This window comes from Scomber japonicus, chromosome 3 (assembly GCF_027409825.1).
Source record: "Scomber japonicus isolate fScoJap1 chromosome 3, fScoJap1.pri, whole genome shotgun sequence".
Classification (NCBI taxonomy): domain Eukaryota; kingdom Metazoa; phylum Chordata; class Actinopteri; order Scombriformes; family Scombridae; genus Scomber; species Scomber japonicus.
Window position 1 is genome coordinate 24,552,486 of NC_070580.1, and position 19,648 is coordinate 24,572,133.

General features: G+C 39.7%; 1 protein-coding gene across 1 annotated transcript in view; it reads left to right on the forward strand.

Moving 5' to 3' along the window:
• LOC128355310 (neurexophilin-2) overlaps window positions 1-19,325 on the forward strand; it is a 34,502-nt gene extending 15,177 nt beyond the window's left edge. The window contains exon 3 of the mRNA XM_053315555.1: window positions 18,453-19,325. Coding sequence (XP_053171530.1) covers window positions 18,453-19,325 — 873 coding nt within the window. The remainder of the gene's footprint in view (window positions 1-18,452) is intronic.
• The last annotated feature ends 323 nt before the right edge of the window (window positions 19,326-19,648 follow it).

A 19,648-nucleotide genomic window follows, 5' to 3' on the forward strand; every position in this document is an offset into this window, starting at 1 on the left:
GCAAGGAATGCTGAAATAAATATTAAATGGATAAATATTGTATTTTTCTTGTCCAATAGAGACAAAACTTGAGCATGCAAATTAAACCCTTTTCTCATAATTAATTAATTTATCAGAAACAGGCTGTTTTTGCACACCGTTGCACCACCCTTAAGTGTTTCTCTCACCTGTCTTGAAAGGAGCAAAATATCTGACAGAGATAGAAAAAGGAGACAAACAGAAAAGAAAACAAGACAGAATGAGAAGCCAATGCAGAGGAAGGTGCAACTGGGAGGAAGGCTAAATGTTGACTAGAGGGAGGGAGAGTCAGCCTGTCTTTCTAGCTTGGATCATTAATTTGTGTTCTAATTAGCAGGAATGCCACAGTTGGAATGTGACGCCTGCGTGAGGACGAGGAGTGGGCGAGTGCGTGTGTGTATGTGTGTGTCCTGTGTCTGTGACCTGCCCCGGCTCCAAGTCTCCTGGCTTGTTAGAAATGACAGATTGACGCTCTCCTGCACCCCCCACCCACCAGGCCCACCCCAGTCCCCTACCCAACCCACCCATCTGCTCTGGAAACAGGCCAGATCTTTAAACCTGTCTTGTGTTCGCGCTGTGTGGGTGTTTGTGTGCGTGTGTGTCAGTCAGTTTAGTTTTGTCATTGCAGGGCTGGTTGGACCAGTGGGGAACACGAGCAAATTCTGGTCATTTTTTTGTTGCGTCTATCTTTTTTTTTTTTGCTACCATGAATGCCAAGGCCAAGCTCGTTATGTTGATATAAGCTGTTTTGCCTTTTATGTGCAGTGTCCAAACTGTGGCTCTGCTACATAGAACATAATGTCATTGACAGTTTTCAGTCAATCAAGTCTGTTTGGTCAAGATGCCTTAGATTCAAACTCACCAGCTGAGGGAAACTATGAATTCTTGTGAAGATTCCCACCCGCTAACCGACAGAACAGATCTGTGCAAGAGCTGGAATTGACTTCATAGGTCGTTGTTCATTTCCTGTGTTTTCTCACTCATTGTGGATAAACTGCTTCAGCCAAGCTTTTCATCAGCTGTCCCCTGATTTTTAAAGACCCAGACGGTGCAGTGAGCCTTTGCCTCCCCAGGGCCTGAAAACATTCATTTAGATAGTGCCAATATCCAATCTTCCAATACGTTTCTTGTGGACATATCTTTAAGGAAAAAAAAAAAGGAGAGAAATGTATTAGTGTTGATATCCTTTGGTCAGTGACATCACATTTATAAAGGCTGTGTGTGCATTTGTGTGGATGGAAATGTGTGTGTGTGTGTGTGTGTGTGTGTGTGTGTGTGTGTGTGTGTGTGTGTGTGTGTGTGTGAGAGAGAGAGAGAATGTGTGTGTGTGTGTGTGTGTGTGTGTGTGTGTGTGTGTGTGTGTGTGTTTACTGAAGCTATTCCAGTAAAGCATCTAGCCCAGGGACAGGGGAGAGCTGCCCCACACGGTAATTGAACCACAGATCCTGCTGGACCATTAGTCACAAGTCTTGGTCTGTCCAGAGCCTTTTATCGCTGTTGAATCAACACAAGCAGTGTGAATCAGAGCAGGTCAGTAATACAAATCCACAGCTATCATACTGTAGCAGTGCCATATATTCCTTTATACAAATCAGCTGCTACAGGTTGTCCATACCTGAGAAAAACTGCTTGAGGCTTTTTGTTTGCAGAAGTCACAAAAAACAGTTAGGCAACATGATGATACTGTGAGATGATAGCAATTTGTCCACAGCAAGAAATGTATTATTTAAATATATTTACAAGTTCTTGGTACACAGTGACACAGCTTCACAGAAGTGGTACAGGGCAAGAAAAGAGTGGACTGAGAAATAAACAGGTTTTAAACATATTCTTAGTCAGATATGCCTCAAAAGCAATATATTACTCAAACTGTCAGTCATAACCAGAGGTGGAAAGAGTACTGAAATATTTGACTCAAGTAAAAGTACCACTACTTTGAAGAAATTTTACTTGAGTACAAGTAAAAGTACTGGTCTAAAAATATACTCAAGTAAAAGTAAAAAGTAGCCTGTTAAAAAAATACTTTGAGTAAAAGTTACTTAGTTACTTTTATAACGGGGGTGGGTGGGTGGGGGGGGCGGCTGTAGGACAAAGTGATGGCTCATAAATCTCTAACTAGTTGTTTTAATTAAAGATAAAGGTATACATTTACAAATTCAGCTTCAATGACAAAATATGTCGACACACAACATTTAAAACATTTATGGAGATATGTGTCATTTTAGTGAAGACCATCCCATAAAACATTTTCAAATAACACAACCATTAAATTGAAGGTGGCATAATTGTGGATTCTGTAAACTCGGAGCGATTTTAGACTTTTTTTTTTTTTGATTTTCTAACACCCCTAAATTTGATCTTAACACCCCTAAAAATAAATGATAAACCCTCCATAGTCTCTAAATATTGTGTGGGAAACAATGAATGATTATTGGGGGTTTTTAAAACACTTGCAGGGCATTGAATGTCAAATTCTCATTAGGAGCTGAGCCCCTCTAAAGCTCTGATCCTAGTCCTACAATCACCCTGTTGTAAACCAACAGTCATACTACATATCTATGAATCACTACGGGTCAAAGTCACAAGAGCAATAACTTTTCTTTAAATGACCCAAAGAAGACCAAACTTACCCAAAGTACCCATGTTTAAAAGGCTGTGCCCCTGTGCAGCTTTCGCTAAATTCTCTCATTTCCGACGCTGTCCTTTACATGTGAACGCATCATGCTCAATGCCTCGTCCTACACGAAGAGTGAGACAGATGACAGCACAACGTCTAACGGACATTTCTTTTAGTTTGTTGTGTTGTGTTAGAGTTTATATGTCGCTATGAGAGCTAGCTGCCAGGTGTAACAGGCTGCATGAATGTTAAGTCATTGTATCATGCTGGTTAATGATTCTGTACGATACTCTTTGCTTTAAAAAACATGCGGCCAACATTTTTTACTCAGTAACGGATGTGATTTAAAATGTAGCGAAGTACAATACTTCACACAAAACATACTTAAGTAAAAGTAAAAGTACATATTTTTAAAACTACTTTAAAAAGTACAAATACACAAAAAAGCTACTCAATTACAGTAACGTGAGTAAATGTAATTCGTTACTTTCCACCTCTGGTCATAACCATCCATCTTAGTTCACAGACAGAGTGATTGATAATTATTAAAATTCTAGGTATGCTCACAGCTCAGATAATCTGGTTAAACTGCTACTTCTGAGATCATCAGACAGCTTGTTTTCTTGCCTGGTTTGAGTTGTAGCCATGTTCCCATGTTCCCAGATATCAGCAGTACAGCTAGATACAACCCCATACAACCTATATATATGTGTATCAGCATATATGTTGGCCAGTGAAAATAATAGTAGGCTACAGAAATGTCAAAGTTGTGTGTGAGGTAAGTAAGTATCTTCATTGTGTTTGTCCACCAGAGAGGACTGATGTACAGCTGGGTAGATCAAAGACACCACTCTATAATAACCAAATTTAAAGGACCATTACCAAAATGATTTCATCTGTTTATGTAAAAAGAAAAAAAACATCAACCATTGTATGATTATCCATTTTCTTCCAGCATCAATATTAGCCTCAAAAAACAAATATTGGTCAGGTTCTTTTCAGCATATAACAATATGATTAAAGGGTAATTATAAACGAAAAACAAAGCAACAACAAAAAAACACTCAAGCTGTAATAAACACCACAAATCATTTTATTCTTATTATCTCTGGTTGTGTTTGGCCATTTTCAGCCAGTGTTGCAAATCAATAGCATTGATTATTATGACATTAATGGATTTATAGATCATTTCACTCTGATAAATTAATTTAGGTATTGAATTGTTAGGTTTTTAATTCACTGATTTCCCAGAAACTGACTTTACCATCTAGTTTTTTGTCTTCACATTTTTTAACATTTAATTTACAAACAGTTGTATCATATGAAGAGAGCTTCTGTTTGCTTGTGGCTTCAGATACTTAGATTTCTTAATTTTCCATATTGTATACACATGGAGAAATACTTTGTGAGTTTTCACTTGTTAAATCTCAATTGCCACCACAGAAGTATGCATTCTATGTATTGTATTTACACGATTCCACGTTTTCACGTTTATTAATATTATCAAGTGGATTTTACTTTCTATCTTATGTACATTTCATTTTCATGTTTTTATCTTCATTTTATGTCTTGATGTGAATCATGTGTGTACATATTTATTTTGTTGTAAAGTACTTTGAGCTGCATTTATTTATATAATAGGTGCTATACACATTTATTACAGTTATTATAATAATAATGATTATTATATTGTGATTCATATCAATATGAAATACCAGTGTCACCCATCACTACTAAAACATTACAACTTTTTCATGATTTCATTCTGTTCTACAAAATTTAAAGGATAGACTTCAGCATTATGACCACATATGTATCTCTGTAGCATGCACAGATGGGTTCCTTTGAATTTACGGTCTAAATGTGGGCATCCGCAGTCATGGATGATGTCTATGTGTATGTGCACATCTGGGTGTTGACAGTGACCAAGTGATCAGCCACTGGGCAGTGCCCTGCAGGTGAGATGACCTGAGCTGGTACAGAGAGCAAGAGAGAGGAAAGAGGAATATGGCTGTCCTCAGTAATGTTCTCAGCCTGATGGAAAGACAGCAGGCAGGCAGACTGGTAGCCCAGAGAGATATAGGTCTACTTACACCAGTGGATGGTATGACACAAATAACCGCAGTGGACACAATTGTCTGTGGAAAGACAATCCCGTGTTTCTCATTTCTGTTCATATCTAGTTTGATATTGGTTCTCGGAGTGTGAAACCAAGTTGAATGATGAAGGACCACAGTCTCTGGAGGAGGGCGAGCAAAGAGGAAAGAGAGAGAGAGAGAGAGAAAGAGAGAGAGTGTGAATGAATGCTTCGGACAGTTCTGGATGAGTGGAGACACTGACAGCTTCTCTCTCTTTTTGTCTGTCTTTCTCTCTTTTCTCCCTCTCAAAATATCATTACTGCTCTATTCAACTTCTCTTCATCTCCAGAGAGGATTTTCTATGAAGTTCAGTACACACTAAGCAGTCGTTGGATTGATTAGGTTTCTATCTACAGTATACACCCGCCCCCATCTTGCTGCTCGTCCTGAGGAACAGAATGAGAGCAGGGCCGCTGGTCAGCACTCTGGTTTTTTGCGTCCAGATGGTGGATGTGAAAGATCCCAGTTAGGGGTCCCAATGCTGTGTCCTTGAAGCTGGGTGATTTATACACTGGCAAAGGCATCCAAAAGGCAGGAGAGGAGAAAACTTGTTATACATTGTGTGCTTGAATGTGTATGTTTATGTATTGTCTGCCTCTTGTAACATGTTGTTTCTTAGTTATTTTCATGTGATTAATACAACGGAATAGAGTTGTACTGGAGCACATCTAATAATACTACAGGAACCTTGTCGCTTCAGCCTCAGAAGCAGGTGTGTGTTTGTGTGTGTGTGTGTGTGCTTAACCTTGAAGTGAACAGGGGAATGTCGCCGTGCCCTGCTGCCAGAGTCTCTGAGGGATTTTATTCATTGGCACCTCCCACTGTTTTCTCTCCAATTAACTCTGCAATCAGCCTCAGTGAAGACAGTTCGCCCCAAGTCAGAGAGCCATGTATCCCCTCGCAAGTTTCAGCTTTGCCCCCGCTCAGCCTCACTCAGCCCCTAACGCATGGAGAGCATCCTTCACAGCAGGGGAGGAGCAGATATGGAAATGCTTAGTCTTTTCATCTTTGTCTAATCATCCTATTACATCCCAAAAGCGGACTGACTCAATCCAGGGAGAGAAACTGGAAGGCTCTGTGTCTGGCAGCAAAATGAAAGGAAAGTGGGGAGGAGGGAAATATGGATGTTTCGAATTAAAGATGAGGGATGAAAGAAATTAAGGATGGAAGTATCAGGAACTAGCAATAATTTTGGTCATGTAGTCAGGGACGAATGGATGAATGGATGGATGGATGGATGGATGGATGGAAGAAGGAAATAAAGTATAGATGGTGGTAATGTGACAGAAAGGGATAAAGGGATGGAGGACATATAGGTTGAAAAAAGGAAGGAAGTAGGAGCTAGCTTATGATTCTAGTCATTTCATAGTAAAATGAAGGAGTAAAATAAAAGAAGGATTTGGGGAGAGATGAGGAATGATAGAGCACATAAGGGGAGGAAAGACGTTGTGATGAGAAAATTGATGATTGGAGGAATGGATTTAAGGTTTGGTAGATATTTCAGAATGAGAGAAGGATGGAAGTCTTAGAAGTTGATGAATAGAGAAAAGAAGGGAAGTAGGAAATAAAGGGAGGATATTTAGATAAATACAGTCATAGAATAATTAAGGAAGAAATATTCAGGAAGTACTTGTCATGCCATAGTCATTGATGGATGAAAGGAGGGAGGACATGAAAAGAGAATGGAGTGATGAAGAAATTAAGAAAGAATGGAGACAATGATCACAAATAAGAGATGGAAGAAATTTGAGGAGGAAAGATGAAAATAACAGGAGCTAGTCATAATGAAGTCAGGTAGAATGAAATGAAGAAAGGATGGAGGGATGAAGAAATAAAGGAAGAAAGGAAGAATGTAGGGATAAAGGGCAAAGCTGAGATGAAAGAAGTTCAGGGTAGACGGCAGTGTCAGGAGCTAGTCACAATTCTAGTCATGTCATAGACACGGATGGAAGCACGGACAAATGGTAGAAAGGACTGAAGAAATAAAGGAAGGAGGGAAATAGAGGGATGAGGATGGGTGAGACATTGAGGAAAGTGTCGAGAGCTTGTCATAATTTTTCATACATCAAAGTCATTGATGGGTGAATGAATGGATGGATGGAGTAATGCAACAAAGTGAAGGTATTGAGGGACACAAGGAAGAAAATGGATGGATGAAAGGATAAGCAATTAAGCAAGAAAGAGGACAAATGAGAGAAATTCTTGAAGCCATATACTTGAAAGCAAGCATGAAAATGTAAAAACTGTGATACCCCAAAAAAAGCAGTGTATGTAATACACTAAAGCACACAGGACAAAGAACAAGACACAAACAAAGCCAGATTGAAATGAGATGAAATGGGTTGCAGGCAGCGTGACTGCAGGTGGCTGCAAAACTGGGAAGCGAATGGAAGGGGAAAAAGCAGGTCTTTATTATGGTGAGTAACTTTGACATGCTCGCGTTGCGCCCAGTGCCAGTCCATCCGTCATCCAGCTCTCCTACTGATGAGCACTGGAAACAAATCTGAGGAAGCCGGGCTTTATTTTGCCGCCTGGGTGACTTGTCGGAGTCGTCACAGGCCCATGTGTCCCTGTATCCCTCCCCAACTGATGTCTCCCAGGCTCAGTTACACCCGCTGGGAATCTCTGCCTCTCTTCTCCTTCCTTTCTTCATCTCATCTATTCATTATGTAGATAGGTTTTTTTTCCCCCTTCCCTCACACCAGTCCCTAGTGTTTATTTTATTTTTTTTATCTCAAATGTTTCTGCTGTTTATCTGTTTGCAGAGTGTGTGTGTATATATGCGCTTGATAAGTTACGAAACACAGAGGGCATCAATCACTGTCACTTAACTGCTCAAAACGTCACTCATGTTGCCAGAGCCTGAGTACACCGCACCACCTCCGAACCTTTTCTTGCTTAGTCTAACCTCGATGAATCTCAAACTCTTTCAATACATAAATCTATGAGAGAGAGAAAGAGTGAGAGAAGGCAGAGATGGTGGGTGGGGGGTGCTGTTGCGGGTGCTGAGGACAAGCGCTTTTGTGCTTTTGCAATCTGACTCAAATATATGTTTACACGTTTACAAATGAGAAATCCAAGAGCGCGACGTCAGTTCTCATATTCCCCATGGCCATGGCAGCCTGCCTGGAGCTGCAGCCCCCCTTCGGTAGCAGACTTCTGCAACAGTTATTTAGATGAATGATTAAAGTTAAGGCGCAGCAAGCAAGAGTCTCACCACTCTTATTTAAGGAAGAATGGAAAAGCTGTCATCTTTTGATGCATTGCCTGCCATCCCGCATGCAAACGAGACACCCTCACTCCACCAGTGCGGCCCAACTCCCCCTCTCCTCCTTACTCTTCTCCTCCGTCCCTCTCTTTCTCCTAGATGTGTCCCAAAAGAGTTGCCTTGGGTTATTGATCAGGTGCTGTGGCATTGCCGCAGACATGTGGGAAGTCTGCCCACCCAGCCACCCAAGAAAAGACACTTCGGCATGCTGATCTGATGTGATCAGTAAGATAGGAGGAACAAGGGAGGACTACTGAACACAGTTGATCTATGGCCACTGAAGTCAGGCTCCTGAGAGCAAAATCCTCTAATGGCTTCATAGATAAAGCATACTGCGGATTGTATTAACTTCCCTTGTCTACCTTTGGGCAAGCAGTGTAGAAGGATGTTAGCAACACTGAATGCAGGATGTGCAACATTAGCAGTGATTTCACAGTCCAGTTTTGTAACTGATTTAAAGACTGATTATAGAGAGTAAAATAGAGTGTAAAATACTCTGCATTCAGAGAATCAGTTAGTTGACGAAGCTACAATTTGTGACTTTAAATTTATTAGATTGTTTTTAATGTTGTCAATAAGAAAAAGTGATGCTTCAACTACTGATATTCAATCATCATCATATAAATCAATACTCAAAATGCTCACACTGCAATAATACCTGTAGGTGCTTTTTCCACATTATGACCAAAGGACAAATCAGTAACAATAACTACATTCTTTGTATACCCATCCAGCACATTCTGAGCAGCACAGGACTAATCATTATTGACCTGATTCTTCATTTTTGATCATTATAATTTGTCTGTATGGGCATTCTGTATCCTACATTAAAAGGCCAAGATATACAGTACAGTCAGAGTTCTTAATGTACCTTGAATCACATACAGAACATCTACCCTTTCTTGTCATCCCATTACATTGTCCTAATGTGTTGAAATAGTGTGTTGCATATTCATCTACATGTACCAGTGCGCAGAACAATCAGCCTGAAAAGATCTTCTTGCTGGCTGTGTCAAATTTCTTCATCCAAGTCCAAATCTTTGTGTAAAAATCCTCTTAAGACTTTTGCTGACTGCATGCAAGGTAGAATGGTGGCCTCAGCAAACAGGTCATTGTGAATCTCTCAGTTGGCTGCTTAACTTGGTTTGTGGATGAATTGTTTTATGCTGTTTTCTCCCTGGTTAGCTGGCTCCCCTGCAGATTGTATAATGGCACTTGGTTGCAGCTTTAGTCCAGTACTTTAGGAAAGGTCAATTATGGCCAATACCCTTGAGATTTCTACCTTGCTAGAGGCATGTATGTAGAGCTGCAGTAATTAGCCAGTTAACTGATTAATGATTTGGTGATTGAAAGAAAATTAATCAACCGCTATTCTGATCATTTATTAATCCCTTTCAGGCATTTTTAAGTAAAAATATCAAATATTTGATGGTTCCAGGTTCTCAACTGTGAGCGTTCGTTTTGGTCTTACATGATAGTAAATTGAATATTTGGGGGTTTTGACGTGTTGAAAAAATAAGACATTTAATATTATCACCTTGTGCTCTAGCATATTGTAATGGGTATTTTTTCGCTGTTGTCTTTCTATTCATAGATTATTCAATTTATAAAAAATGAAATCAGTTCTGGAAAATAATGATTATTTACAGCCCTACATTAAAGTATCCTCTCAGACTGTCAGCTGCTCTTTTTGCTTTCTGGCTAATATTAGTGTTATACGGCATGTTTAAACACAATGTACCCTGACTGGTTTTCTTAAAGGGTTGCTGCCACATTTTAATCCCTTAGTTTTGTTTTTTGGGTTTTTTTGGAGGACTTCAGCCTTCCTAAGGCTGTTTCACTTTGGATTTGTCGTGTGATGTATTATAAAGGAGTGTTCTCATTGATTTGGTTGTGGTAGGATTGTTTTAACATTAATAAATGAAAACTCCCACATGCAATTCTGGCACTACTGCCCATTGTGCTGTTAGGGTTGTATGATCATCTGGCAGCATTTCATGCCCACGTGGTGATCATCCAGTTTAATATCTTACATTGTCTCATAATCCCACCTTGTTTTGATTTTTACACGAGTAGTGGTGTCTGTTTATGGCAGTTAAGCTCTATGAGTATATAGCTTTCCTTAATTCCCTTGTGCTGTACAGGCAGTAGACCAGTACTTTCTTTTCCCCCACAAATGAAGGTATAACAATTCATTTCATCATAGCTCTATTTTGCGGTCATGGCTGGCTTTGTTCCTCCTACATTTATGATTCACTGGACTGTGATCCTCTTGTGCACTGGAGTAGCTTACGGCTGAGTGTTGTAGCAGATGTGTGTTTAGATTATAATGGAAAGAGAAAATCTGCTTCAAGTATAAAATTTAACTACTTCAGTATTAATGAGTTAAAGGGATTGTGGGATTTTGGCAGTGTATTTCTAAACTCAGCAACATACTGCAGCTGTATTGTTGACAGCTACGTGATCCAACTAAATTTCAAGAAAAGATGGGAGTGTTTAAATACATGACTGCAGAATATTTTCATTTCCTCTGTATTGTTTTGTGGGTTGATTGATTCGCTCTTTAACAGTACAGGTATAAAGGTAATGACCTCTGCTTCCACTGGATCTCTGTAACAAACTCTACTAGTAGAGATATTGAATTGATTGTGATAAGTAAATGGTAATAATTGCATTAATTAAACTTAAAAACTCAGTAAACAAATACAGCAAAACCTAACTCCTTGAAGAACCTTTAAAAGTTGAGTGTTTGTGGTACTGCACATTGTGGATGTCTTACCTCACATTTCACAACTGGGAATTTCTACATTTCCCTCTTAGTCCAATCTTGTGGCATCTGCAGTATTTTGCAATATTGTCAGCATTTTATATATATCATAAATCCTCTTATGTAGACATCAGATGGCAGAGTGTACTGTTCTCATATCTTTCTTTCTTTCTTTCTTTCTTTCTTTCTTTCTTTCTTTCTTTCTTTCTTTCTTTTTTTCTTTCTTTCTTTTTCTCTTTCTCTCGTGGATGCTGGATGCAAAAGAAACAAAAAACACCTTGATATACTGTAGCTTTTTTTGTTGTATATGCCACAAAATGCTGGCCTATGCGAAAAGTACATATTCTTAAAAGTGAAACTTTTGCTCATCAACCAGAATACTTTTTAGATTTTGCCTGATACAGTACATGGAAAAACGACTCCATCCCTTCTTTAACTAAAAATTATTTCAGAGCTGAGCTAGTCTTCTTGAAACAATATTGCAGATATTACTTCTCAAGAAACCTCTGATTATTCTCTATGGGGTGAGTGATTCTCATTTTTGTCTTATTGCACTCAAATCTCAGTGTGTGCCGTATATATATTGTCTTTTTACCTTTTCTTTCATTTTTTTGCACTCTCCCCTCATATTGTCTTACAGACCTCTCTGCTTTCTCTACACTGCTTCTCTTATTCGTTTTCTTCTTCTCTCTTACTGTGTTATCTGTCTCGGCTCCATTTCCTTGCTCCCTGATACTCCCTGACTCAGTAGCTTTCATTTTCATGATAATCCAGCGACACCACTGGACTGCGAAATCGCTTTCACAGCCTCTCTCTCTCTCTCTCTCTCTCTCTCTCTCTCTCTCTCTCTCTCTCTCTCTCTCTCTCTCTCTCTCTCTCTCTCTCTCTCTCTGTCTCTCTCTCTCTGTCTCCATTTTTTTTTCTCCCCACTGGTTTATCTTTTTTCCTCCTGGCTTTATTTTGCTTTATGTAATTAAATGTCATTTTCACTTCTCCCAGTTTTTTGGAAGAAGGAAGAAAAGTTTCATTTTTTCATTATATGATCGTTGTCAAAACAGAGTGGAGTCACTGCTGGTAAAATTGAATTGTCTGAGCCACAGTACCATGCTACCAGCACTTAAACATGTTCAGTTCACCTTTCTTTGTGTTATTTGGTCATGGTGGCAACAGGCTAAGTAACATAGCCCGAATATTCTTCCTTTCAGTCATGTACAACATTTTCAGGAGAAAGTGTTCATAGGTCAGTTGGGGATGTAATCCCTGGGATGAAGCCTCTGGGTCTGCCCCAGGGTGCTACAGTAAATGAGAAGTCCTCACCACTGTCTGTGTTGCCTTTGTGTCTTAACATTCCTGCCACATGCCACAGGAAACCTGTCACCTGCCTGAAACTTGTTTTATTCATTTCATGAGTTGGTGCTAGTGTCCCGCTGATACTGTTTGTTCACCTGAGTCAAACATCACAGCTGAAGTGGGAGTCGTTAAAATTTCGGGGTTCAGCTCTATGTTCCCACACCCATCTGGGTCTACGGCACCCAGTATCACATGTGACACTGGGTGCCGAAACAAACCCCAGTCTTCAGCATGATAGTCAGGCATCAGCAGATTGGATAGAACTTCATCATTTAAATGTTTTAAATTTGTGAAATTTGAAAATTCAGCTCCATAAGTCCCTGGTTATGCCAATGCTCAAAGCCCATGTGCTGTGCCGTATCAGATGGATTGGTTAACCCAATGAGGAGAAAAGCCTGGTCTACCTGATCTTGCGAGTGCAAAAAGACGGCCCAATCAGTGCAGCTTTGTGCCCGCCCCAGTGCTTAATTTGTAAATTATTGCTCAGGGACTTTCACTCGTAGCCTCACAGAGGTACCAGGACCCCCCACATGTCTGTGGGATGGAGGGCTATGGGAATAATCTCTTAGAAATGTGGGAACATAGGGCCTACATTTGAATAATTTCTTAGAAACGTGGGAACATAGAGATGTGGGAACATAGAGCTGTAGGAACATAGAGCTGTAGGAACATAGACACTCTCCCAAAATGTCAGGGTCTTACGACACAACTCATAACTGTAATGTTCAGCACTACGATAAGATTGTTTTTTTTACCTTAGTATTTTTAGCTTTTGACCAAAACTTTGAACAGATTTATGTTGTTTTCTTTTAAAATTGGTGAAGGCATTTGAAGTAAACAGTGACTTCAGAGTAAAAACGTATGTACATTCAGCTTTAACATTTCATACCCTGATTTAGCATTCTCTGACTGCTCACTAATAATGTCTGGAAAACATTGGCCCATAGTCTGTTCATTGGATTCTTCTGAGAGGAAATATGAGATAAAGCTGAACAAACCCCGAGAAAACTACTGTAAAGTAATTTATGTTACTAATCACAACAAGCAGTAAAGTAGTAGAAACATAAAGTAGCTGGCATCTGAGCTTGTGGTTTGAAGTGCGGTGGGAGTGGAACTGTACATTTGACTCTTCTCAGTGACAGCAGATCAATGCAGCCTGGAGCACAGATAGAAATGAATTGATTGTCACCAATAAAACTCCAATTAAACAAAGGAACAAGCCTGGGAGAGAGCTCCAAGACAAGCAGCTCTCATCTTCTCATCAGTCCTCTGGGAAGGATTGCAGGGCGGGAGGCGGGAGGAGAGGGAGTCGGATGTGGGCTGGGTAGCTGCTGAGCGAGGTCCATTTTCCTCTCAATACTCTCTCTATCAAGGTGGTGTGGAAGTTACACATGAACGTGAAAGTGAGCGAACTGCAGATTGAGGATAAAATACCCGATAGACAGGGAGAGTGTGAAAGAAAGAGAAAGCAGAGACAGAGGTATCCTTAATGAGGAAAAGGGATTGTCATGGCATGTGATAAATCAGGTTTCACCAGTCAGTTCTAGAGCTCATCTGACCTTCTCTTATTTAATAACTTGGTGTGAAGCCCCTCACTGTGCAGTCTGTTTTCTTTTTCTAAACCCCTCTCTACCTTAGCTGCATGTGTGTCTCATACTATTTTTCTGTCACTGAGCTACACTGATAATCTCCTCAGTGAACAATACTTACATTTCATTCTTGCATGTACGTACAGGTAGATTTATAAGCCTCCCATCTGAGCAGCAGCTAAAGATGCTTTTTGCTCATGTGAACCTCCAAATGAAGTTAAAGATGATTAATGTTCCCCATTCCTCAAAAATGTACGAGATATCCTTACTCTCTCCTCTCCTCATCTTACTTCTCTACTAATAACATTTTCTTCACTATCTCCCTCTATCTCCCAAGCTCTGTAATTCGATTATTCTTTCTTTGATTGTTCTGTTATCGAGTTGGCTGTATCATACATATGTATAAGTCCACCATAATGCTTATTCCATCTTCTGCTACAGTTTCCTCCAGCATCCTACCAAACAGAAATCTCTTTCCTAAATGGAGGAAACACTAATGATATGTTGACGTGTGTAAAGCTGTAAAGCTTCAATGTGGGTAATGTTGCAGGTTGGCAGACCCAAATGGCCACAAGAGGTTAAAGCATCCCCTCAAGTCAGGTTTCCGACCTTTATTCTGAAGTTATTTTTAGGAGGCTGGAAAGATTGAAAATAGCATATCATGATTAATAAAGAGTGAGAAGAAAAACTCATTTTCACCAGGAATTTCATATCCTCACAGCTAATTCTACCTCATCCTTTTCAGATTTAGTAAACAACATACATTTTATAATACAATAATGACAAAATAATGTCAGGAAAGACATGTAAGCAAAATTACTACACCAGTAGCAAAACATATTTCAAGACAGTTTAAAAATAATTTTGCCACTACTTTTCTCTGTTATTTATTGTGCTTGCATGCTTACATTTAAACAAAATGAGATACTTGTCATTACAAAGCTTTCATATCTACAAATGAGTTTAAACCTATATATTGTGTTAGGAAGAACATGAAACACAATTAATAAGATCAAGTGTACACATTATAGCCAAATGTTACAGCTGAGGTAATCTACCCTGCTTATCTATACTTTCCCCACAAATAGATCTCCAGGTCTTTATTTATATTCTGCTGGAATATCTTTGCATGATTTACAATTCAAAAACAGTTTATTTTATCTTATACTGGCTTTCTATGCAGCCCCTGAGTTCAGCCTCTGTCTGAAACAGCCCGCTTTAGCTCCTATCTCTTTAAGGCCCCCCTTCTGATGAGCCTACTCTGTTCTGATTGGCCAGCTTTTGAAAGCTACCTTTTGGCTGACTTACAGCAGTGTCTGTGCTACATAAGCAAGCAGAACTTATTTTTCTTGTTCTTCACTCAAATTGTCAACTTCTCAAACATGCAAGTGGACAATACAAACAAGCCATGGAGCAACCTCAGCAGCAAACACAATGGAACAGACAGTCTTTTGTGGCGAAGGAAAGAACAATCGGATGTCGTCACGAGGAGGAAGTAGGAGTAATATTGCAGAGCGGGGGAAGGGCCTGGGCTTTTGATTTGTAGAGACGATTTTTACATGTGCTCATCTCAATGTTTGGAACTTTGAACATGTTTAACACAGATATCGGACATCATAACAGTATAAAAATAACAAAACTCACAAAAAGCATCATAAGTCCCCTTTACACTGCACCTAACAGAACTGTAATGGAAACTATGGAACTAAAATCAGTTTTGCATAATACCATTCACCACAAAGCATACATTGTAATGTGTATTACGGTCATTCTTAATCTTATGATTGTGTTAGTAACAAAACTGGATTGACGGGTGACTGATGAATCTTCTTGCTTAAGTTCCTTTCAACTATAACACACAAGCCTCTCCAGTTATATTTCTCAGAGTGTGAAAGTAGTGTGCTGTGTGTTTGCATGTATGGGTGCATCAATGTGTACCTACAGTCATCACTTCTTCATCACCCCATCAACTTCTCTTTGGCTATTGCTACAAAAGTTACTTCTTACTCATTGTAACCTAAATGAATAGAGGGCAAGGAGGAAGAAAAGTGTGAAGCTGTATTTTTCAAAGTGTCAATCTTCCACTGGTTGCGGCAGCCTGACGTGACCTTATAGTAAACATCCGCTATTTTGCAAAAAGTCTATAGCTTATGGATTTCATGTCACGAGAAAACATTTGATATTTTTTCTAAGAAATCCTCACCCTTTAAATGGATTTACTGTCAAGCACAAACAATTTCATATTTATGCTAATAGAAAGTCCATTGGTTTCTGTTGGCATTTTATTACTTTCATGCCACAGAAGAAGAAGCCCTCTCTCCATACTCTTCTTTTCCTATTCAATCGATATTTGTTAAAGTTGCTGACTGTGTACAGTTTGTGTTTTCCCCCTCAGAAAGACTTGCAACAACTTCAGACCCCAACATAAAATCATTTAAGGGGGATGTGCTTGATACAGTTGACCCTGAAGGTTAGGTTGAGGTTCATGGTGTGATGCTGCTCCTGAAGTTGGTTAAGGATTATGATGATGGTGCTAGTTTGAGCTCTGTTCCATCAGCAAGAGAAATGATTAGGATTGCACCAGCAGAGTGTTAGCCTGACAGATGGCAACACACGGAGCTAGCTGACAGCACTGCTGACAGCGCATTCACAGGAAGTCCCCATCTTGCATGCACTATATACACTGTTTGTTGCTATATGTATTCTGATGTTTTTCTGCCACCAACTGTAACTTATTCCTACCTGTCACCCCGCAAAGTCAACTCACATTACCAATTCACCAACTTAAAATTGTAAGACCACTGCATCGGCCTCCTCACATGGCATCAAAGGGTGTCAGGGTCTGGTTAAAAAAAAACAAAAAAACCTTCAGTAGGTCATTATCCAAGTCACTAGTCATTTGTCAACACCTTCCTTTTTTTGTAATTCATTCCTCCAGTCGTCAATGAACTTTCAGTTATTTTCCCCCTCAATCAATTTAGAAATCAGCTCTGCACGTTAATGAATGGCCAACAGAAATAGATGCATTAATTGAATGACTGAATACATTAGGAGCTGTATTGAGTGATGCACTCTGCGAATAGCAATATGGAGTTATTAGGTTCAGTGATTGATGAAAGAGGAGGACAGCTTTGGCACAAACCTGTCGGTTCCACTGCCCCGGACAGAAATGAAGGGATACAGAAAATATCCTTGCATGAGTAGACACAAATATCTGATTCTGTGCTTGTTTTAAGATGGTGTTGTTTTTTTGTTTTTTGTTTTTGGTATTTCTGTTTGTATTGTTTGTTTATCTGCATTTGGAAAATAGTTTTAAACTTTATCCAAATGCTCCTTCCTTCGAGGAAGCACATGTACTGTAACCCCTTTGAATAGGTGCAATACCTCTCTCTGTCACTCCATGACATCTTCAAGCTAGAAGTCTGCATGTGTGCGAACATGTTGTGTGTGTGTGTGTGTGTGTTTGTGTGTGTCTATGTGTTTTAAAGTGCAAGTGTACATATATGCATAAGGATGGGAACATGTCACTGATGTGATTGATGAGACATGAAAGACAGCAGAGGAAGATTTCCAGTCAATCAGCCCTGTGAAAAACCACCTAGGTTGTGGATTAAAGGCAGAAAGCTGTCTGAACAAACAAAGGCTTGCATCCACTATCTTACATGCAGTTGTTTTGCTCTCTGGAGCAACTCTGACAACAAAATTAAAATGTGATAACAAAAATAGATGGTTTTGTTGTCTTGAATTCAGGAGATGAAACATTGCCACATCTAACAATTTGGATGCTCATGGAAATAAAAAAAATCTTGATGAGGTAAAAAGATCTCTATGGAGTAGTGACCTTTACAGCATTTAAGATTATAATCATATTTGTAAAATGAAATGGGACACAATGGAATTATTTTAATATTACGGTTTTGTCCAGACTGTTGCAAGATTGGACTGGACTTTCATTCTAGATAATTTAGCCTCTCTGTTCTGTTCAGCATGACAGGAGAAGAGACCCATCAAAATTTAATTGCAGGTTGCTGGTTCAACTTCCAATACTGACAGCAGAGTGTATTCCAGTTTGAGCAGCGATAGGAAGGAAGCTAATGCTTCATTGACTGCATGGTGCTCAATGTTTCTGTTATGTGCCTTTGGGCAAGACTCTGAACACCCCTACCATGAATGCTGCACTGTGGGCGATGCCAGACAGATACTGTATGGGTTAAAGCAGATTTAAAAATTGGGCCCAATTTCCACCAGATTGGTCTTTGGACGTTAATTACGGCTCCGATGTCTGGCTGTTGGATGATCAGATAGATTTTGTCAGAAATTTTTGTCAAAATATCTGTTAGCATCTGTAGTGAGCTTATTTTAATGTTATTGAAGTCATATGTTGCATATAGTGGCTAACCGTGACTGTGACTTTTTTTTTTCTTCTTGCATTCTTTTCAAACTGCAATTGCCGTTCTCTTTTCAACAGCATTTTTGAGGATGTAATCATGTTGTTTGAATAAAACTATTGGAATTGTCAATGTACAAACTCTGTACAGTAAGAATAGAAGGCTTCTTGATTGTGCAAAAAGGCCCATTAAAACATGTAGTGCATGTAATGCAACATAAAAGATTGATAAAAGTGTACATTTGGGAAAAAATATGCATATTTATAGGGATTATTGGGTAACTGTGTGGATACATGAAAAGACATTTACTGTAATAGCCTTTGGCAAAATTAATAAAGTTTTCTTCCTTATTCTGTTTATTTCTCCTTCAGGTCCAAGGTTTGGAGAAGCAAGTGGACTTCTCAGACCTGCGCCCAGTGGGGTCAGTGATGAAGGCTCTTCCATATGGCATAGGTGGAGGCACGGTAGGGGGAGCAACAGGAGGAGTGGTTAAGCCCCCATACCAAACCCACATCCTCTCCACTTCCATCGACCAGACGCCCATGAAATCTAAGCCACCGACCTACAATTTCTATAACCCGTACGACTCGGCCCGGAACCAGTCCCTGCTCCTGGACCAGACAGGCTACCGCTCCAAGCGCAAGCCCTCACTAAAGACAGCCATGAAGACCAAGAAGATCTTCGGCTGGGGAGACTTCTTCTTCAATGTCAAGACCGTAAAATTTAGTTTGTTGGTGACGGGAAAGATTGTGGACCACATCAATGGGACGTTCACTGTTTACTTTCGCCACAACTCGACCAGCTTGGGGAACGTGTCGGTCAGCATCGTGCCGCCAACTAAAGTGGTAGAGTTTGAGGTCCTCCAGCAGCAGCAGCTGCACCCTCACACCCAGCAGGCTGTCCAGATCCAGGAGACCCATCAGTCCACCATCGACCCCAAAGAGGTAAAGACCTTTAACTGTCGGGTGGAGTACGAGAAAACCAATAGATCCAAGAAGCCCAAACCTTGCCTGTATGATCCGTCTCAGACCTGCTTCACAGAGCACACCCAGTCCCACGCTGCCTGGCTCTGTGCCAAACCCTTCAAGGTGATCTGCATCTTCATCTCTTTCTTTAGCATTGATTACAAGCTGGTTCAAAAAGTGTGTCCGGACTACAACTTCCAAAGTGAGCACCCTTACTTCGGATAAGTAAGTGAGACTGAACTGAAAAGAGAAAAAAAAGAGACAATGATGATGACAAAGATAATGGTGATGATGATGATAATGATGGAAATGATAGTCATATTGATTACAATGAAGATGCAGGGGACAGTTTTTTTGCCTCTTAACTGCTGTGAATTGTGGATTTAAATCAAGTATAATCAGAGTTATGGATGGTTAGGATACAGCTGATTTCTGATCTTTTTTCCCAACTTTGTATCTGTTAACTTCTGTTTATATTTGATTTTGTTTTCTGTAAATAATGTACTCAACCTCAGCACACTTGTTTTTAGATATTTATTTCTCAGTGT